General features: G+C 36.9%; 1 protein-coding gene across 1 annotated transcript; it reads right to left on the reverse strand.

The window, feature by feature from the left end:
- Positions 1-709: 709 nt before the first annotated feature.
- CHODL (chondrolectin) lies at positions 710-12,250 on the reverse strand (the record flags this gene model as incomplete). Its single annotated transcript, XM_010193759.1, has 6 exons — positions 710-1,246; positions 5,478-5,580; positions 7,238-7,321; positions 7,708-7,755; positions 11,127-11,284; positions 11,938-12,250. Coding segments are annotated over 6 exons (791 nt in total), but the record flags the coding sequence as incomplete, so codon positions are not given.
- Between the last annotated feature and the right edge of the window lie 3,937 nt (positions 12,251-16,187).

Below are 16,187 nucleotides of genomic sequence, written 5' to 3' on the forward strand. Positions count from 1 at the left end.
GCTACCACCCAAAGATCTACCCCTAATGACTGGTAAAACCATTCTTATGGCACAGAAAGCTCTTAAGGAACCAAAGAGAATGGACATTAATGACGTTAATAATAACCCTAAAAAAAGACTTTAAATGCATCAAGGTTACCTCTAAATCTGTCTATCAATTAACATAATTAACACTTTTCTAGCTCATAGTCTGAGTAATGTCAGGATCAATGTATCAGTTCCACTTCCAAGAAAAGACATTTATCTTCTCTTTGATCCAACTTTAAATTATTCCTAACAAACTATTAGCTATATTTAAATTATCTTTAATGTCTTTTTTACATAGATTTACTGAAACAAGTTTAATAGTAAAATCTTGCTCATTGTGATATTATTTTTTCCTCAGAAAAAGTAAAAAATATTTTACTTAAATGACAACTAATGGCTGCCTTCAAAAGATGCCTCATTAATGAGGTGCCAATCATTTGCCAAGTGATTTATATTGACCTTAGTTAAATATGTCAAAATGTTATGGTTATTCCCTGGCAAAGTGGATTCATCATATGACATCAAGTGACTTTTATGAATCCTTGACTTTTGCCACATTAGATCAATGTCACAGCATGGCAGCTATCTCTGCTAGTAACCAAATTAATTAGTAATAAAATAATTTGTGTGCCTGAGGATCAAAAACTGTGTCATGTGCAAATAAATACTAAACAAATATTTTGTATCAAACATTTATGCAAAGATAAATAATTGTTACACTGTAAAATTGTCAGTTCCATTTACAGTACATCAACTACATTACAATGCATGAGAAACTAAAGGAAACAAAGAAGGTTTAAGTACAAACAATCTTAAAACTGATATACATTGTAGATATTTCTCCGTAAAAACCTCAAATGCTCTGTTCATTTCATTGCTCACAACTAGCTAACTTACATCTCTTAGCAAAATAAACACATACCCTTTATTTAGCATGGCATAGTTTTTTACTGAATTAATAATCAAACATTATATAAAAATGATCTGAACATTTGCCTCAAGGGGGAGCTTACAGTTCATTCTTGTAGATCCTTTGTATTTTCAAGCCATTCCAAGCCAATGTTCTTTGACGACATTATAATACAGTCTGACTGCAAAAATGTAATTTTTGCTTTGTTTTCAGTCAGTAAATCATTATACCTCCATGCTACTGTCCTTCCTAGGCGTCTTTGAAATCCATAGTGTGGACTGGTTTGGACTGGTTTTTGTTCTTCCTTTACTGAAAAATAAAAATATAAACTATTTTCAGTGCATGTGTGCCTCTGCAGTCCTGATTCAGGTTTGTGAACAGATCTGGGTATTTCATCCCCTATTTGAAGGCCATCTTTGTCGCTTTTATAGCAAAGGTTTCCCATCCATGAAATGGTTGTGCCCACGTTGCACTAAGGTGAGCAACTGCTACCGAAGTCACCAGACCACCCTGCTTAACAGCACTCCTCCCAGGAACTGAAGTGACGGCCCATTTTTTATTTTTTTTTTTTAAGTTCACGTTCATCCACACCTACTCATACAGAGCAGTCTTTTCAGAGATAGATGTGAACACTGTCTGATCAGAGTGGTGTGAGGCTGAGCGCTTCTCTTGTCTGAGGGGACATCTCAGAGATGGGAGTGCACATGTCCCCAAACCCATTCCAACATGCTCAGGGTGCAGCCCACCCGCCCCAGGGGGCTACTTCAACCTTGCCCACATGCATTCTGGAGCTGCACCCCCACAACCACAGTACACTGACAAGTGCCAGTATGTACTGGTATGCCAGAAAACCTCTTCCCTTCAGGGCTTGACCTAACTTCTAATGAAGTAATGGCACATGAATCAGACTTCTAGCAATGAATGACTGGTAGAAAGATTCCTTAAGTCTAGCTTTCATTCAAAATTGTCAATAGTAGTTTTGTGTTTGTTTGGACTGTTGGGTTTTTGTTTTATAAAAACAAAGATAACTGGTTCCAAAAGCATTTGCTCTACAACATTGCAAAAGTGTTCACTCTAATCTTTACAGACAGCCCTGAGGTACCCTGTAAAATGATGCCAGTCTTTCCACAGCAGCATCTCTGCTACAAATGCCACAACACACCACTTTCTCTCTCTATAGCTGGCAGATGACAGTGCACTGCAGTCTACTGAAAAGAAAAGGCACTTCATGAGTCACTGCAGCTGCATTTCAATCAAAATGTTTTAGTCTCTGGCCAGAATAGTTCAGACTGATGTTTTTTTCCAATTAAGTAAAAAACAGAGGGGAAGAAGTAGCCCTACATAATTCTGTAAGTTGGAAACCTGAGAGTCAAGATCCCAATAGTCCCATACATTCAGTTTCACTCCTTTCCTGGTGTGTAAGAGTGAGTCTGAGTTGATTTAAAATGTACTCTGAGGGAGCTGGATGGTACAGCAGTCTTTAGAACCTCCAGACTTACCTCTGAATTCCTACAAAGTAGTGCATTATGTACCTGAAACCATTGGAGTAATTGAAAAGACTCTCATTGGTTTCAGTGGACTTTAGATCAGGCCACAATGCTATAAACAAAGCAATTGCAATTAATCAAGTAGTTTCAGCACTTATTTCTTTAAGAAATGAATTCACTACTTCATTGCAGATTAATACAGCAAAATCAGGCATATTTTTTAAAGTAATGATGAAATGTTTTGAATGGAGAGTCCTTGCCATGCAGCAGGAACAATTTCTAAATACCTTGGAACAGAACTGTAGCTGTATAAAATGAACTTATGTTCAGTGACGCTGTGCTGACTTTCAACAGCTAAACATCTGGTTCAGGTTTTAGTAAGAAAGGTAACGAAGATGCAATAAATAGTTTGAGCATATCACTATTTCCATCAAATGCAATCATAGAAACTGAGAAATATACCAGGTTTGAATTTAAACTTTCTGCAAGGCATTCAGATGATAATGGAGATGGGTCTTTGAAGCAGTTTCTCCTTGCTTCCCTGGAAGAAATGAAAGGGAGAGCATCTAAGCATGAATGAGCTGATCATTTTTACTAGCTACAGGGAAGATGTTTTGCTTTGCCTTATTACTACCCTTTAAAGAGCCCAACGTCAGGCAAAATTAGTCATGACCTTTCAAGCTAGGCATGTCCTGGTTGCCCATGGATTGTGGCTTTCAGAGGAAAGGTCACCATGTTGTGGAAGCCTAAAAAAGAATCAGAAGTCAGGTTCATTCGGAAAGCTGGGGATCCCTCCTTCCCCAGCAGGACAGAATCCCTTTCCTGAAACTCTATAGTGTCCAGATGATCAATTCAAGTGGTTGACTGTTTTTTTTATTTGTTCTTTACCCAAGAACTACATATTTGTGATGACTCAAAATTATTTGCAAGGTAGATTACATGTGGAAATACAACTGAAAATAGAAAAGAAGCATTTTTCAAAAACAAAGTTCTGTTTCAACAGATAAAAAAGAAAATACTTCATTTTTGGTGATACCAGTATATCCTCTTTTGACTTAAACAAATTTTAAAGAAAATTTGTTTTATTTTCTGTAATTAAAACATTTGATGCTACTCAAAATGAACATTCTGAAAAAAAAAACCAAAACAAAAAACAACAAAAACCAAAACAAACAAAAAACAAAACCACAAACAAAACAAACAAACAAACACCACCAAACATCTGCTTTGGTTCAAATCTATTTTCTCCCTGATTTTGGTATCATTTAATCTACCAAGCTAATCAGCTAACAGAAAAAGTACAATCTTCCAAGCTGAATTTCCAGTATTTGTGTCATGCAATTTTTAAGTCTTGGAAGTTCAGATCAATTACTTCTGGATGAAGTGCTATAGCATCAAAGGCCTGATCAAAGCCCACTGAAGTAAAAACTACCATTTCTATTGATTTCAGTGGGCTATGAATCTATCATTGTTTTCCCAGGAGTATTCAAGAGCTGAACCCTTTCTGGGAAGAGAAAGAGCTGCCAGAAAAGGTATGAACACATATGACATACTTACCAAGAAATTCAGGTCCATTTTAATAAGGGTTTCAGAGTTAAATTACCTACATAATCGCTATTCTTAAACATGTAATTCCTTTATTACTCTTTTTGTTTTGTTTCCAACCTTCTACAGCCCCAGAGCTGAGGTCTGGATACAACCTTTCACAGCAATGAATTTGACTGCCATAAGACAGGTTGGAAAGTGCACATTTTCTTTATCTTTATAGGAAAGCACATAACAAAGACACAATCTAGTTTATGATGAGGACCTCATATCTTTATGTTCACTTGTTTCAATGAAACATCACTAAGGAGTGCTGCGAACATCACTGTACACTCAGCCATACAGATATAAGCAAACTTGACATTTGGATTGTTTTCTCACTTGAAATAAGGTATTGCAGCTATTTGCAGAAAATTCTAAATAGAAAACAAATTTAAAAAACCAAAACCCCACACACAAAGAAAAAGTAAAGACTAAACGTAAAGAGGAAATTTTTCGTAATTTCCTAAAACAGTGATGTTGTATTCCTTACTAGTATTCCTGCTCGTCAAGAGGGACAACAGCTTGAGAATCTGTTTACTACTCTTGATATTTTACCAAAATACTGCTTATTCATAAAACATATTTCAGTTTAAATTTTCTGGAATACATTAACTTGAGAGTGCTTCCTGAAAAAAAAAAAAAAACAAAAAAACAAAAAACCTGCAGAATGAAAAGTAGCCTTGAAATTTTCAGAAAGATTAGTTTAGGAAAAAAAAAAAATGTTGTCAAATCTTGGTATACATTATTTTGAGAAAAAGTCCAAAGATTTTAAAGTATGGATGAAAACATACCCTGTTTCACAGGCTGAAATGTTTCCTATTTGCATAATAATAAATCTGTTTGATACTACATCTATGTACACATATCCATATACTTTATGCACCGTCTTTGAGAGATACATGATGTACAAAGGAGTTGCACTGGCGTGTGGCTCAAAACATGCTTTTTGTTTTCAAATTGTCTGCTCAAGCGGCCCATCTGTTGCTTTTATGGGATATGCACTAAAACATCATTAAACAGCTGCTGGACCCTTAGGTTTATCCTTGGAAAAACCCTGCACTTTTGGTCAGAAACTGAGGTGAGTCATTGCATTCACCCTGTATCAGTGAGGGCCCTGCTCTTATTCCTCAAAGCCCAGATGCTGTATAGGTGGTAATCATGGAGGAAGAGGTGAAGTAAAAGTGCTGACAGTAGCTCAGCATATCAAACACTCAGCAAAGATATCTTCTTCAGAAACAGGTGAAGTCCTAAAGGCAATATACTTGGAGAGATCTGGAACTATTTCAGTGTATTGTGGAAAAGCCCAATGGTGAATGTTCAGCTGTAAACTACTTGGATTTCAACAGATGAAAAGATGTTTATTTGCATATTTGAGGACAGATGTAAGCAGTCCTTCAGTATGAATAGCTTGCCAATGGAAACATGAATTCTGCATTATAAGACCATTTTGGATTAGTGTATTTTACCTTTTATGAAGCATCTGGAAACAGCAAGTCCCAAAAGCCACCAGTATCAACAGCAGCAGTGGTATAGTGGGTATTACGACATAAATTAGATTTGGAATTATACCTACAAGACAAAAAGTTCTCAATAATATCTCTCATGTTGAAAAACTCTTAACCACATAAGTAAAAATCTGGAGTAAAATATCAGAAATATATTAAATTACACAAAAGAACATTTAAACATTTGTTCTACAAGAATAAGCTTCAAAAAGATGACTCAGCAGTATTGAGAATAAAATAGTACTCCTCTAGCAATATGCAAAACATATCTAAAGGACTTGAATTCTGATATTTTCTACATGCATCAATGCGTGATTTCCAATTTTATAATTGAAAATTCAAATATTTAAAGAGAGTGTATGTCACAACTTATATTTTTTTACAGTCTGTATAATTTGTCTCCTCAGTGGTCCTTACATGTTGGATTCTACTCATACAGGACCACAAGAGGAACAAACCCTACTCTTTTCTCCTCATTACCCTCAAAAGACAAACACACACTGTCCTTGACTAATGTAGAGAGAGCTAAAGGTCCACCCCTGCAGGTTTGTGGGCAAAAGGAATGGGAAATGGTACACATTGGCACTCTGTTATCTGCCTAGAATACAGGATGGGGTCTAAAATCTCCAGAAAAGATCTGACTGTTTTTCAGTAACTATATGCCCAAGTTTTGTAAAAGTATCCATTTAACGTACAAGTTGTGGAGACTTTCCTACTCATTGCCCTCTCCTGAAAATATTTTCACTAGCAAGGATAAATGTGAAAGTTCAGGTTGGGTTTGTTTATGAGTTTTAGATAGAGAATCTTCGCATGGTTTGTAAAAACAGTATTCTTGATTTCAATATACAGTTCATCAGTATATCCATTCTTCTGGAGTTACAAACTATGGGACCACCAGTTAGGAAAGTTTCTCAAATCCAGCCAACAAGTGTGGAAAGGGAGTGCCAGTTTTCCATAATCCCATGCTGTAGTCCTGTAAAATCCTCAGTTGCTCCTCAGAGATGTTAAATTCCTTGAATTAAGGCCATGCTACAACACTTCATGAACTGCAGGACTCCATTCAGGACATAAATTGCTAAATGAAGGAGCTGGGAGCATTTGAGCAAGCTCCTAGGCAGTAGGTATCCATTCTCAAAATATCAAGAGCCATCTCTGCTAGAAACCTCAGCAAAGTATTTTAATCCTCTTAGCATGTGGTATTCCTTAAAACACAGGGTACTTGGGGAGCTATGGCACAGTGCTTATTCTGCAGATAACTGAAAACTTCATATCCTACCTGTCAGGAAAGATTCATTCGTGCCTTTTTTTGTGAGCCCCATGTATCAGGTAAAAAAAGATATGCATATCATATGCACCATACATTTGTTACACGTGCTAGGAAAGAGGTGGGGAGGAGATGGAGAGAGGCAAGACATTGGTTACCACAGTCTAGAAGAAGACACTCCACAGCTGGGTCAATACCAGCAAAGATTTCAAGGACTGTTAAACAGTACATTTGGATCAAAGTTTGGGGAGTCATGGAAATAATTCGTTTCCGCAGTTATGAAGAGAACTGACCAAAACTTTTGATAAGTTATTCAAAAGTATACTTTTTCGAGGTACTTCCTGGGGAAATAGACTGCTTCCTCCCATTGACAATAATGGAAATTGTTAAAGATTTATTTAACTGAGTTCACTGTTAATATTTTTACCAGAACACTCAAATCATATGAACACATTACCCGTTTCAGTAGCAATAACATGATACTGATCTTCTGGTTTGCTTGTGTCATAAGGATTTCCTGCTGGCACTGCTGGAAAAATACCTGAAAAGGATATCAGGCATTTTAGAAAAACAGTGCGTAAAAAATATGGTTGTTATATTGTTACATAAATTAATAGTAATAGTATCTTAATTTATATTGGAAAAATGAACATTTTCAAGATTGATTAAACTGCTAGATACAAACATTTAAACAATTTTATTGCAAAATTAGGATTACATCTGGAACAAGAAATATGAGCAGTGCTATTCTGAACAATAGTCATATATTTGTAGCTATTGCTCTCTAAAGGATTAATTTTTCCTATATTGCAGTTCTAAACTATGGCTGTTAAACTTGAGTTATTTTGGAGGTTCTTGTAAGCTATCCTCATAACTATGTATTTACCATTGCCAGGCAATTTAATGTTGTGAAAATGTTGTTCTTACCGTAATCTGGCTCCGTTCTGTCTCCTAATTCTTTTTCTAAGACATTATCTGTTAAATCAATATTTGAAATCAGTTATTGAACAATGAAAATATGTGTGTAGTAAAACAGACATTTTCATTATTTTACATGCAGTATCAGAAAAATTGATACATTCTCAAAAAAACCCCACCACATTGGTTAATTCTTCAGCATTTAATCTTCTTACCAAAGACTATTTGCAAACTAGTGTTAAATCACTTCTAGTTTGTACTTTTTCACTCCTTAGAAAAGGGCTAGAGTTTATTCTATTTCTAGTTCCTGGTGGTCTTTGCTGGGTTACTGGTTAAATCAATGAATCCCTTAATTTCTTGTGTTGAATAGAATTCCTGACATATTCAAAGTTTTATTTGTGCAGACGATCCTAAAACAATATACAAGGAAATGTTCTTGATTAATTCTTAAATCTTATTCATATCTTCAAAATAATGCTTACAGAATGTTGGCTATGAAGCAAACCAAAGCAAAGCAACACAATTTTGTGAGGTTAGCAGTCATCTTCATATAGCTTGGTTTTGCAACAGGCAGCTCTAAAATACAAATCATGGTCAGTGGGTTTTAATAAGAAGCAGGTTCTAATAAGGTTTCGCATAAGAAAGTGAAATTATCAAAAGAGGAATGATAGTATCATATTTCTTGTAATGCATCAGAAACTAGAGAACCCCTTCATGACTTTGAGCTGTATGGCAGAGGTTTGCAAGTTTACTTATGGCTATTGTTACTGCTAAGAGTTTACAAAGATTACAGAAATAATTATCTCATATTGAAAGGATAGGCATAGGAGTGGAACCTGCATGACTGTTTGAATACCATGCCTTTATCATAAGACTAAATTAACATTACAGTTTTATCAGCCTGCAGTTCTTTCTGTTCTGATAAACAGAAAATACTGAGAGAAATCAAAGCAGCAATAAAGCCTACTAGAACAAAGGCAATTATTTCATCTGCTCTGGTAAAACTGGCTACATTTGGCCATATGTAAAGAAAGATATCAAAATACCACAAACAACTGAGTTGCTGGCTCTAAACAGCAGAAGAGGAGATGAGTTTTTAATTTGATTGCAAAAATCAAACCTACAAGAGCTGGACAAGGAACTAAATGTGTTTGCAATTACCAACCTATAATTAAATTTAAGATCACTGAATTATCAATATGATCTAAAGCTAGACCAAACATTGCAACAGTAAATGATGTCAAGGGATGTACTATTAAAAAATGGCAGTGACTATCAGAGATGTAGTTGCTGCTTGAGTAAGATTGACTAATAAGCACTGCCCTTAACTTACTGCTGATACAATCATATGCAACTTCATCATGGTCACCTACAACCTCTGTGTTTTGGTCTATGACTGGTGTCATACACTGTATACTCAAATCAGACAGGAAAGTTGTGAAAAACAGTATACTTTGATAATAAAGTGAAATTCAATATTCATATGGCACTTCCAATACTCTTGGTAAAATGGATATATTTTGCACTGCAAATGGTTGATGCTGAAGCTATTGCAGTGATCTGGTGCTGGGGGGGAGGTCATTTGTGAGTCTTAGTAGGTTTTAGACAGCAAATGTAATTTTCTTACAAACACTGTGGTACTTTCTTCAGGCAGTGAAAGAAATGTCATATACCTATTCATATACATTTATGCATCTACTCTTCTTCTCCATGTGATAGTAAAATACATTTTCAAAGAATAGCTTATTTTCCTAAAGAGCACAATTCTAACAACTTGAAAAGTAAATAGCTACAATTCAGCAATACTGTATTTAGCTGCATAACAATGTCAGTCCTAATAATAATCTACCCAGATATTGTTTGCCTTCTTATACGCTTCATTATACACTAGTAATCTATTTCTACATAGTGAAAAAACTATAAACTTGTTTTCGTTGTTACTGTTATCACTTTGTTTTCAGTTAGTCTGAAATACTCAGCATTTTTTCAGATGGTGAAAGCAATAAGAACAATTATCACAACTAGAATGGTAAGAAATTTACTATTACAGAATAATTCTTTCACTCAGATTTGTTGGGTTGTAAATACATGAGACACTTGAAACTGAGCCCTCGTAATCAAACCTACATTTTCTGACATAAAAATGTTATTTTAACAAATTAAAATTTTTATTGTATTGTCTTATTTCAAAATAATTGTGATCAGTTGTAAAAGTAATAAAATTGTATACGTCACAGTTCCTTGAATGGTCTGTGAGACCAAGATGATAACTGATCACCATCAGACAGTGATAGTCACTAATAATTTTAGAACCAGGAACAGATTTGGGGAATGGGGGTAAAAATTGCGGATATAAAATGTGTGGGTATATCAAGCCTTTCAAGTACTTAATATTTGCTTGCAACATTTATCGCCATTAATATCTCCATTAAGACATTGACAGTGAGATAGCTATCCATCTACTAAGACTGGGAGAAGAAAATAGCCTGGATGTGTACAGATAAATGCTTCTCTACAAAGAGAGTGATTATTACTAGATCATGAGCATAGAGAAAGCAGGTAGGAAACTGCAGAATTTGGCAGGTCAAACAGCTGCTAAGAGTAGGATTTCATATGCATTCTGACTTCTAGTTTAGTTTTGAAAAGCAGACACATCATAAATTATTTGAAAATATTTGCATGATCATGCTGAAAAACATGTTTTCATTTACTTTAAGTACCACCAAAGGCAGAAACTGTTACAGGCTCAACTTGAAAGTTTACTTTTCATGTCCCTTTTCTGTTTGCACAAAGTTCTAGTTTAGAGTTCATGTTTCCTCTACTGACATATACAGAATCTATGTCATGTCTCGAAGTTCAGCCAAATTATTTAAGATCTGGCTTTTTCTGTTACCATCTGAACTAGTGTGCACCTGCTTTCCATGTCTATAAATCTACACATATAAATGCAGAATTTTCTTCCTGCCATTGGACTGCTATTTTCTAATAGCATTGGACTGCTATTTTCTTTCTTTAAGTCAAAACTTTTAGAAACAACCATCACAGATAAGTTGGTAAAAGTGTAAGAGGTCTGAAAGTGCAAGGACGTTGTAATTATTTTACAGTAGGATCAAGAGATGTCTTGGTCATCCCACTTGATAGCAAGCAAGGGAAGTAGTAAATAACCACTTAATACACTTCGTAGAGAATAAAATAACTAGTGAATGAGTTAAACCAAATTAAACCTGGGAATGCATGATAATGAAGTTAACCTTGAAAACATTCCTATTGGGCACAGATAGGTTTAGTAGATTGGATATATTACATTCCCTGTTAATGTCAGCTCAGCCACTCATACATCAAAGACATTTGCAGATTCCTTCACAAAACAAGAGGCAACTGTTTTTCTAAGTGTTCCACCTGTAGAAAATAAATTTAGTTTCACCTACCTGGGCCATACTTGCAGATAAAATTGTGCTTCATGTTGCATCTGTCATCATTCCATTGATAAAGGTATGCCCCTCCCAGACCAGGGTTTGCAGTTGGCTGATGATACATCACAACACAGGCTTCACTTCCACAGGAAGGCTCATCCGTATACCAATTTCTAGTGGTACACAAAAACAAACTTTCAAATTTTGAAGTTAAGCTTTATCAAGTTGACAAGGAAAGCAGTTTACAACAATGAAAAATGTCCCCATCACAACTCTGTGAAAGGAGCTTAGGGCTCGGTTTCCACATCTTAAAAAAAAAAAATAATCTCATCAAAACACCTCTGCAGAAATAAGACTCTACTGCTTCTTATCTGACTCTTACCTGTCCCATTGTCCTGAGTCCTGTGTGCTGCTGCTACTCTGGCCTTTTTCTTAATCAAGAAGTTAAAGTCTTTTCAAAAGACAGGGTAGAAACAGAACAATTTACACTAAGTAACATGCATTAATTTACTCGGTGGCTGACTTTCTGAATTGTGGTGATCAGAGTCTTGCAGGATTTGGATGCCTGCTTTCAGACCACATCCTAAATCCTCTCTGTGAGGCAGGAAAATAGCCATACAGAGGTAAACTCATGAGATGGGAGCAAGCCACATTATGCTTCAAATTCAAAACCCTGGTTGCCCCTTTATCTGGACAAGTTAAGGAAGAATACTACTAAGTTCATAGGGCAGCAAGTCTTCAAGCTTTTTTCTAGAAGACTTGCCAGGCATTTCACTCTCCATTTCTTTCCATGAAACCTTCTCAATAAGCAGTTTTACAGACTTACCTGAATGGTGAAATACTTCCATCAGCCCACTGGTAGAGGTCCGGGCAAGCACTCGAGGTAGCTAGTCCATCACCACTTCTCCACAACCCAATCCAGAAATCACCATCAGAAATCCCAGAGCCTGACTTAGTGAGGTTTTGCAACATGTTTTCTATTAGTTGCTGCTCAGCTTCACTTTCCAGGCTTAGTAAAGCTCCACCATCAATTTCACAGGCTTGGCGGGCCTCCTGAAAGCCCACACGCCTAGACAAGTCCTGGAAATACGCTAACTTGTAACAAGAATGCTTGAGGTCACCATAGCACACCTTTTGACCTGAAAAATATAAATATGAGAGTGTTTAGAGTATAAAAATGAATATCACAACTGAAAAAAAGATATAGCACAGCATGCATACAGTGATGGAGGACAGTAGGTTTTTTCTTGTGCCTCTGTATGAAAGGGCTTACGGTGATACAGTGACACTGCAGAAAACCTTAGCTTTAATTCAAATTGCAAATATCAAAGTTCATGGGAATCTATGCCTTTCTCCCCAAGGCCTGTGAAACTCTCCAAGACACTGAAAACTCCCACTAACATCTAGAAGAATATTCTCTACTGTAATGACTGTACCATCAGGCTCCTCTGTTAAAGCCAGGATCTGTTTGGAGAGTATTTTCTTAACTATTTCATACTAATGGAACAAGTCCACTTCTATTTGGTACTCAAAATCCTTTGAACAGAAAAAAAATGTTTAAAATTCTCATTTTTAGTGGCAAGAAGCTAGCATTTTCTTGATTCTGCTATCTAACCTTGAGAGGGTGTATTCACAAGGATCTCACAGCTACTCTTTGCTATAATGTGCCTAAATACAACCTGTATTGTTGTATTGACAGATACACCATTAAGGTTATCTGTCAATGGCTTTTTCAGTGCAAAAAGGGATAATAATAAAAGGAGGGAGCCATAGACAAAATATAGAGTTATAAATCTGACAGGAAATCTTAATGGAGAAAAAGACAAGATAAAAAAAACCTCATCAGACACTGTAATTTGTGGGCTATCAAGAGATTTCTTCATAAAAGAAAGCAAGCAGGACTTTGTAACTTCATGAGGATGCACATGTAGCAACCCACAATGCTGGGGGAGTTGGTGAGACTATGTAATCTGATGAGGGACCATGCAGGGTTAGAGAATGGGGAGGAACAAAGGGAAAATGGACAGAAAAGGATATTAAGATGGGCTGGTCATGTGTAAAACAGGGGGAATGTGTGTGAGTCTGGACGTGTGCCTTTCCTAGTGATCTACTATATCTACCAGCTGACAAGGAGGAGGGAACTTGGCTGTCTATGTTTTTAAATGGGTCCTGTGCATGGGTGCTGTTGAAGGCAGTCTGTGTCAATCTGTGTGATGGCCATGTCATTGTCCTGCCTGTGTGGCACTGGGATACCTGCTCAGCTTTGCTACTGGTTGAACCAGCAAAGGGGAAAGCAGCAGCCATAACCCTCAGCTCAGAGAGAGGACCTGAGTATCAGAGTGGGCACCAGGAGCACATTTTCAAATATCATAAACATGATCACCACCTTTTGTTTTCCCCAAGAGCTCTGTCTCATTGACAGGATAAAGTGCGCAATGAAGGAAGAGCTGTTCACCATTTTAACCTTTACTACTGAGTAAGTGACTATGGCTTATTTCCAGAGTACACATACATACATAGCAGTGCAAACATCCAAAGGCTAGCAGTGAATTATGTAGAACACTAATAATTTACAAGGAAAAGGAACTGCATCTGTCCTTGTAACTAAAGATTGGATTCAAAGCATTAATTCAAGATGTATATTCAGATTTATGGAGAGTCCTTTGTCCATTGTCTTGTTCTTTTTATTTCCCAGGCAATTTAGAAAAAACATTTTTACAATTCCTTTCACTCTGTGCACATAATCCTCCTTGACCCCAAGTAGTAAGTTATGAACAAATTCAGGTATCAAAATATCCCTGTCATGATTTCAGTCATGCAGGAATGTTCAGTTCACTGAGATGCGTGGGCTGGCCACTACCGATCTCAGTATCCGTACTGCACCTCCCTCTTGTGGGTCAGAAGCTAGCTTTCTACCTATAACACAGCATCTTCCCTGTGTGTTTCACAGGGTGACTGAAGTGCCCCCCTTGCTCTCTGTTCACATGCACAGTCTCCATTCTTCTGTGATCATCCCAAAACCTCAATCGAATGTCCTCCAACAGGACAAATGGGTCTTTGCTGGCTAACAGACCAAGCTTCTTCAGTGTAGTCGGCTCCTGCAGAGAGAGTCATGCTGCCAAATAGCATGTGCTGTCTGCACTGCTGTGAGGCTTGTGTTCATAAGCCGTAAGTTGTGCTCTATACTGGTCCAATATGGAGCTTGCATCAGTTTCAAGGCTTAGCTCCATCATCCACACCAAACTGAGGAAACAAGGTGGAACTGTATGGAGCTGGGAGGGGAAGGACAGGCACTTGTGATGCACAACAGCAGCATAGCTGATTGACAGGTGCCACTGCAGCCCCTACTACATGCCAATTTTGTGGAGTTCAATAAGAGTTTGCCACTGCTGTGCACTTGGAGCAGGAAGCCTCCTTGGAGTTATCCAGAATACAGATATGAAGGGCTAACCTGTTTGTACCCAAAGGTTTATCTGAAAAAGTTAGTGAGTTAAAAATCTTGAAACCTTGTGTGAAGACATTTTTTCCCCCCTAAACTGATCTGAATAATTTTTGAGGATACTATTGTTATTGAAGATGTTTGTGCAGGTTTAAATAACTCTTAAAATCAAGTATTATAAAGTGAAAGAATTGAACAAGTGAAAATCTGCATACAATCCACCTCCTAAATTATTTCTCTTAAATTTATCGCTCTTTACACCTGAGTCAAAAGAAATAATTCCCTCCTCACATGCTGATTATTTGTGCAAGAATATACCTCTAGAAGACAACAGAGAAAGCAGCAAGAAACCAAGAAATATTTAGCATTAAGACCCATTCAGTGTGAATGAAATACGTGATGCAGAGTAGTAAGCTTTCTGGAAGAAGCTGTGAATTTTTTTTGTTCTACTTAATTTAATCCCTTTTTATAGGCAATGACCTGCTCTGAATCTTTTCTTTCTTCTTTTGAAGCATACTTTTATCTGCTGGAGCAGAGCTAGTTCAATGTGTTAATGGAAAACTGCAGTTATGCCTTAATAGCTGGCAAATCAGTCGATGTTTTAGTGCTCTTCTTGGAGCACGCCAAGATGTCAAGTTTTCAAGCTTCATTTTTTTTACAGCTTTCTCTCACTACTAATTTCTGAACTACAAAGCAGAAATAATTTACCAGTGAAAAATGACAGAATGGACCACATTGTATAGCAGACAAAATAAGTATGGAAACATTAACTATGGGCTGTTTTACCTTCTTCTAACATTTTTGCAGCACACAAGGCTCCACTGTTATTTCTAAAGCAACGTTTGCTATTTCAACTATATAAATTGAATTCCAATTTTTATGTCACAATTAAATAGAAACTAGATTTGGAAGCAAGTCTGTTGGAATGAATCAGGCTTAGATACTACACAATGTGAATAGATGTAGGCAAGCTAGGCCTTTAAAACCTTTCAGCAAAATCTGCCCTGTGCTGCTTGAGAGATGAAGGAAAACATTGTTTCATCACAGAGTATCCAGAAAGGAAAAAAGAAAAGGATGTTCTCGTATTTAGACTTCCCTTCATCATGAGATCAAAGATCTAACTAATTAATTTAACAACATCTAAGAATTTGTTCTTACCCTTTTCCCTCTACAAATGCTTTAAAAAGTTCAAGTTTCAACCAACCCTATCTGATTATTTGCAGATGTGGAATGTTTATACACTTTTTTTCATGGACTGTATCAGCTCCTTAATCCTTGCCCCACTTTCTGTCACCTGAGCAGAACAGCCCAGACCCTGGTCAGAAGTAGGCATGGAAATAGGCAAAACACGTACTTGGCTCAATGTCATGAACCCACATCTTTTTTTGTCATCAACAATCGCTTTCTTGCCTGTTGAGGGAAGAGTGCTGTGTTGAAGCAACTAACTGACAGGCAAAGACTTTTCTCTTTCTTCCCAGCTGCAAAAATGTAAGACTAGGTCTCCCTGGTTTCCTTAATGGAAATGTCTCCACATTTGTTTTTTCTACATTTCCTGCATACACCAGCCACACAACATAGCTCTGGCGCAGCTCCCTCAGCCTTAGCAGCTCTAGTTGCCTACTGCAGAGAATCCGAAC

Source organism: Mesitornis unicolor, unplaced genomic scaffold (genome assembly GCF_000695765.1).
Source record: "Mesitornis unicolor isolate BGI_N332 unplaced genomic scaffold, ASM69576v1 scaffold1581, whole genome shotgun sequence".
Taxonomy (NCBI): Eukaryota; Metazoa; Chordata; class Aves; order Mesitornithiformes; family Mesitornithidae; genus Mesitornis; species Mesitornis unicolor.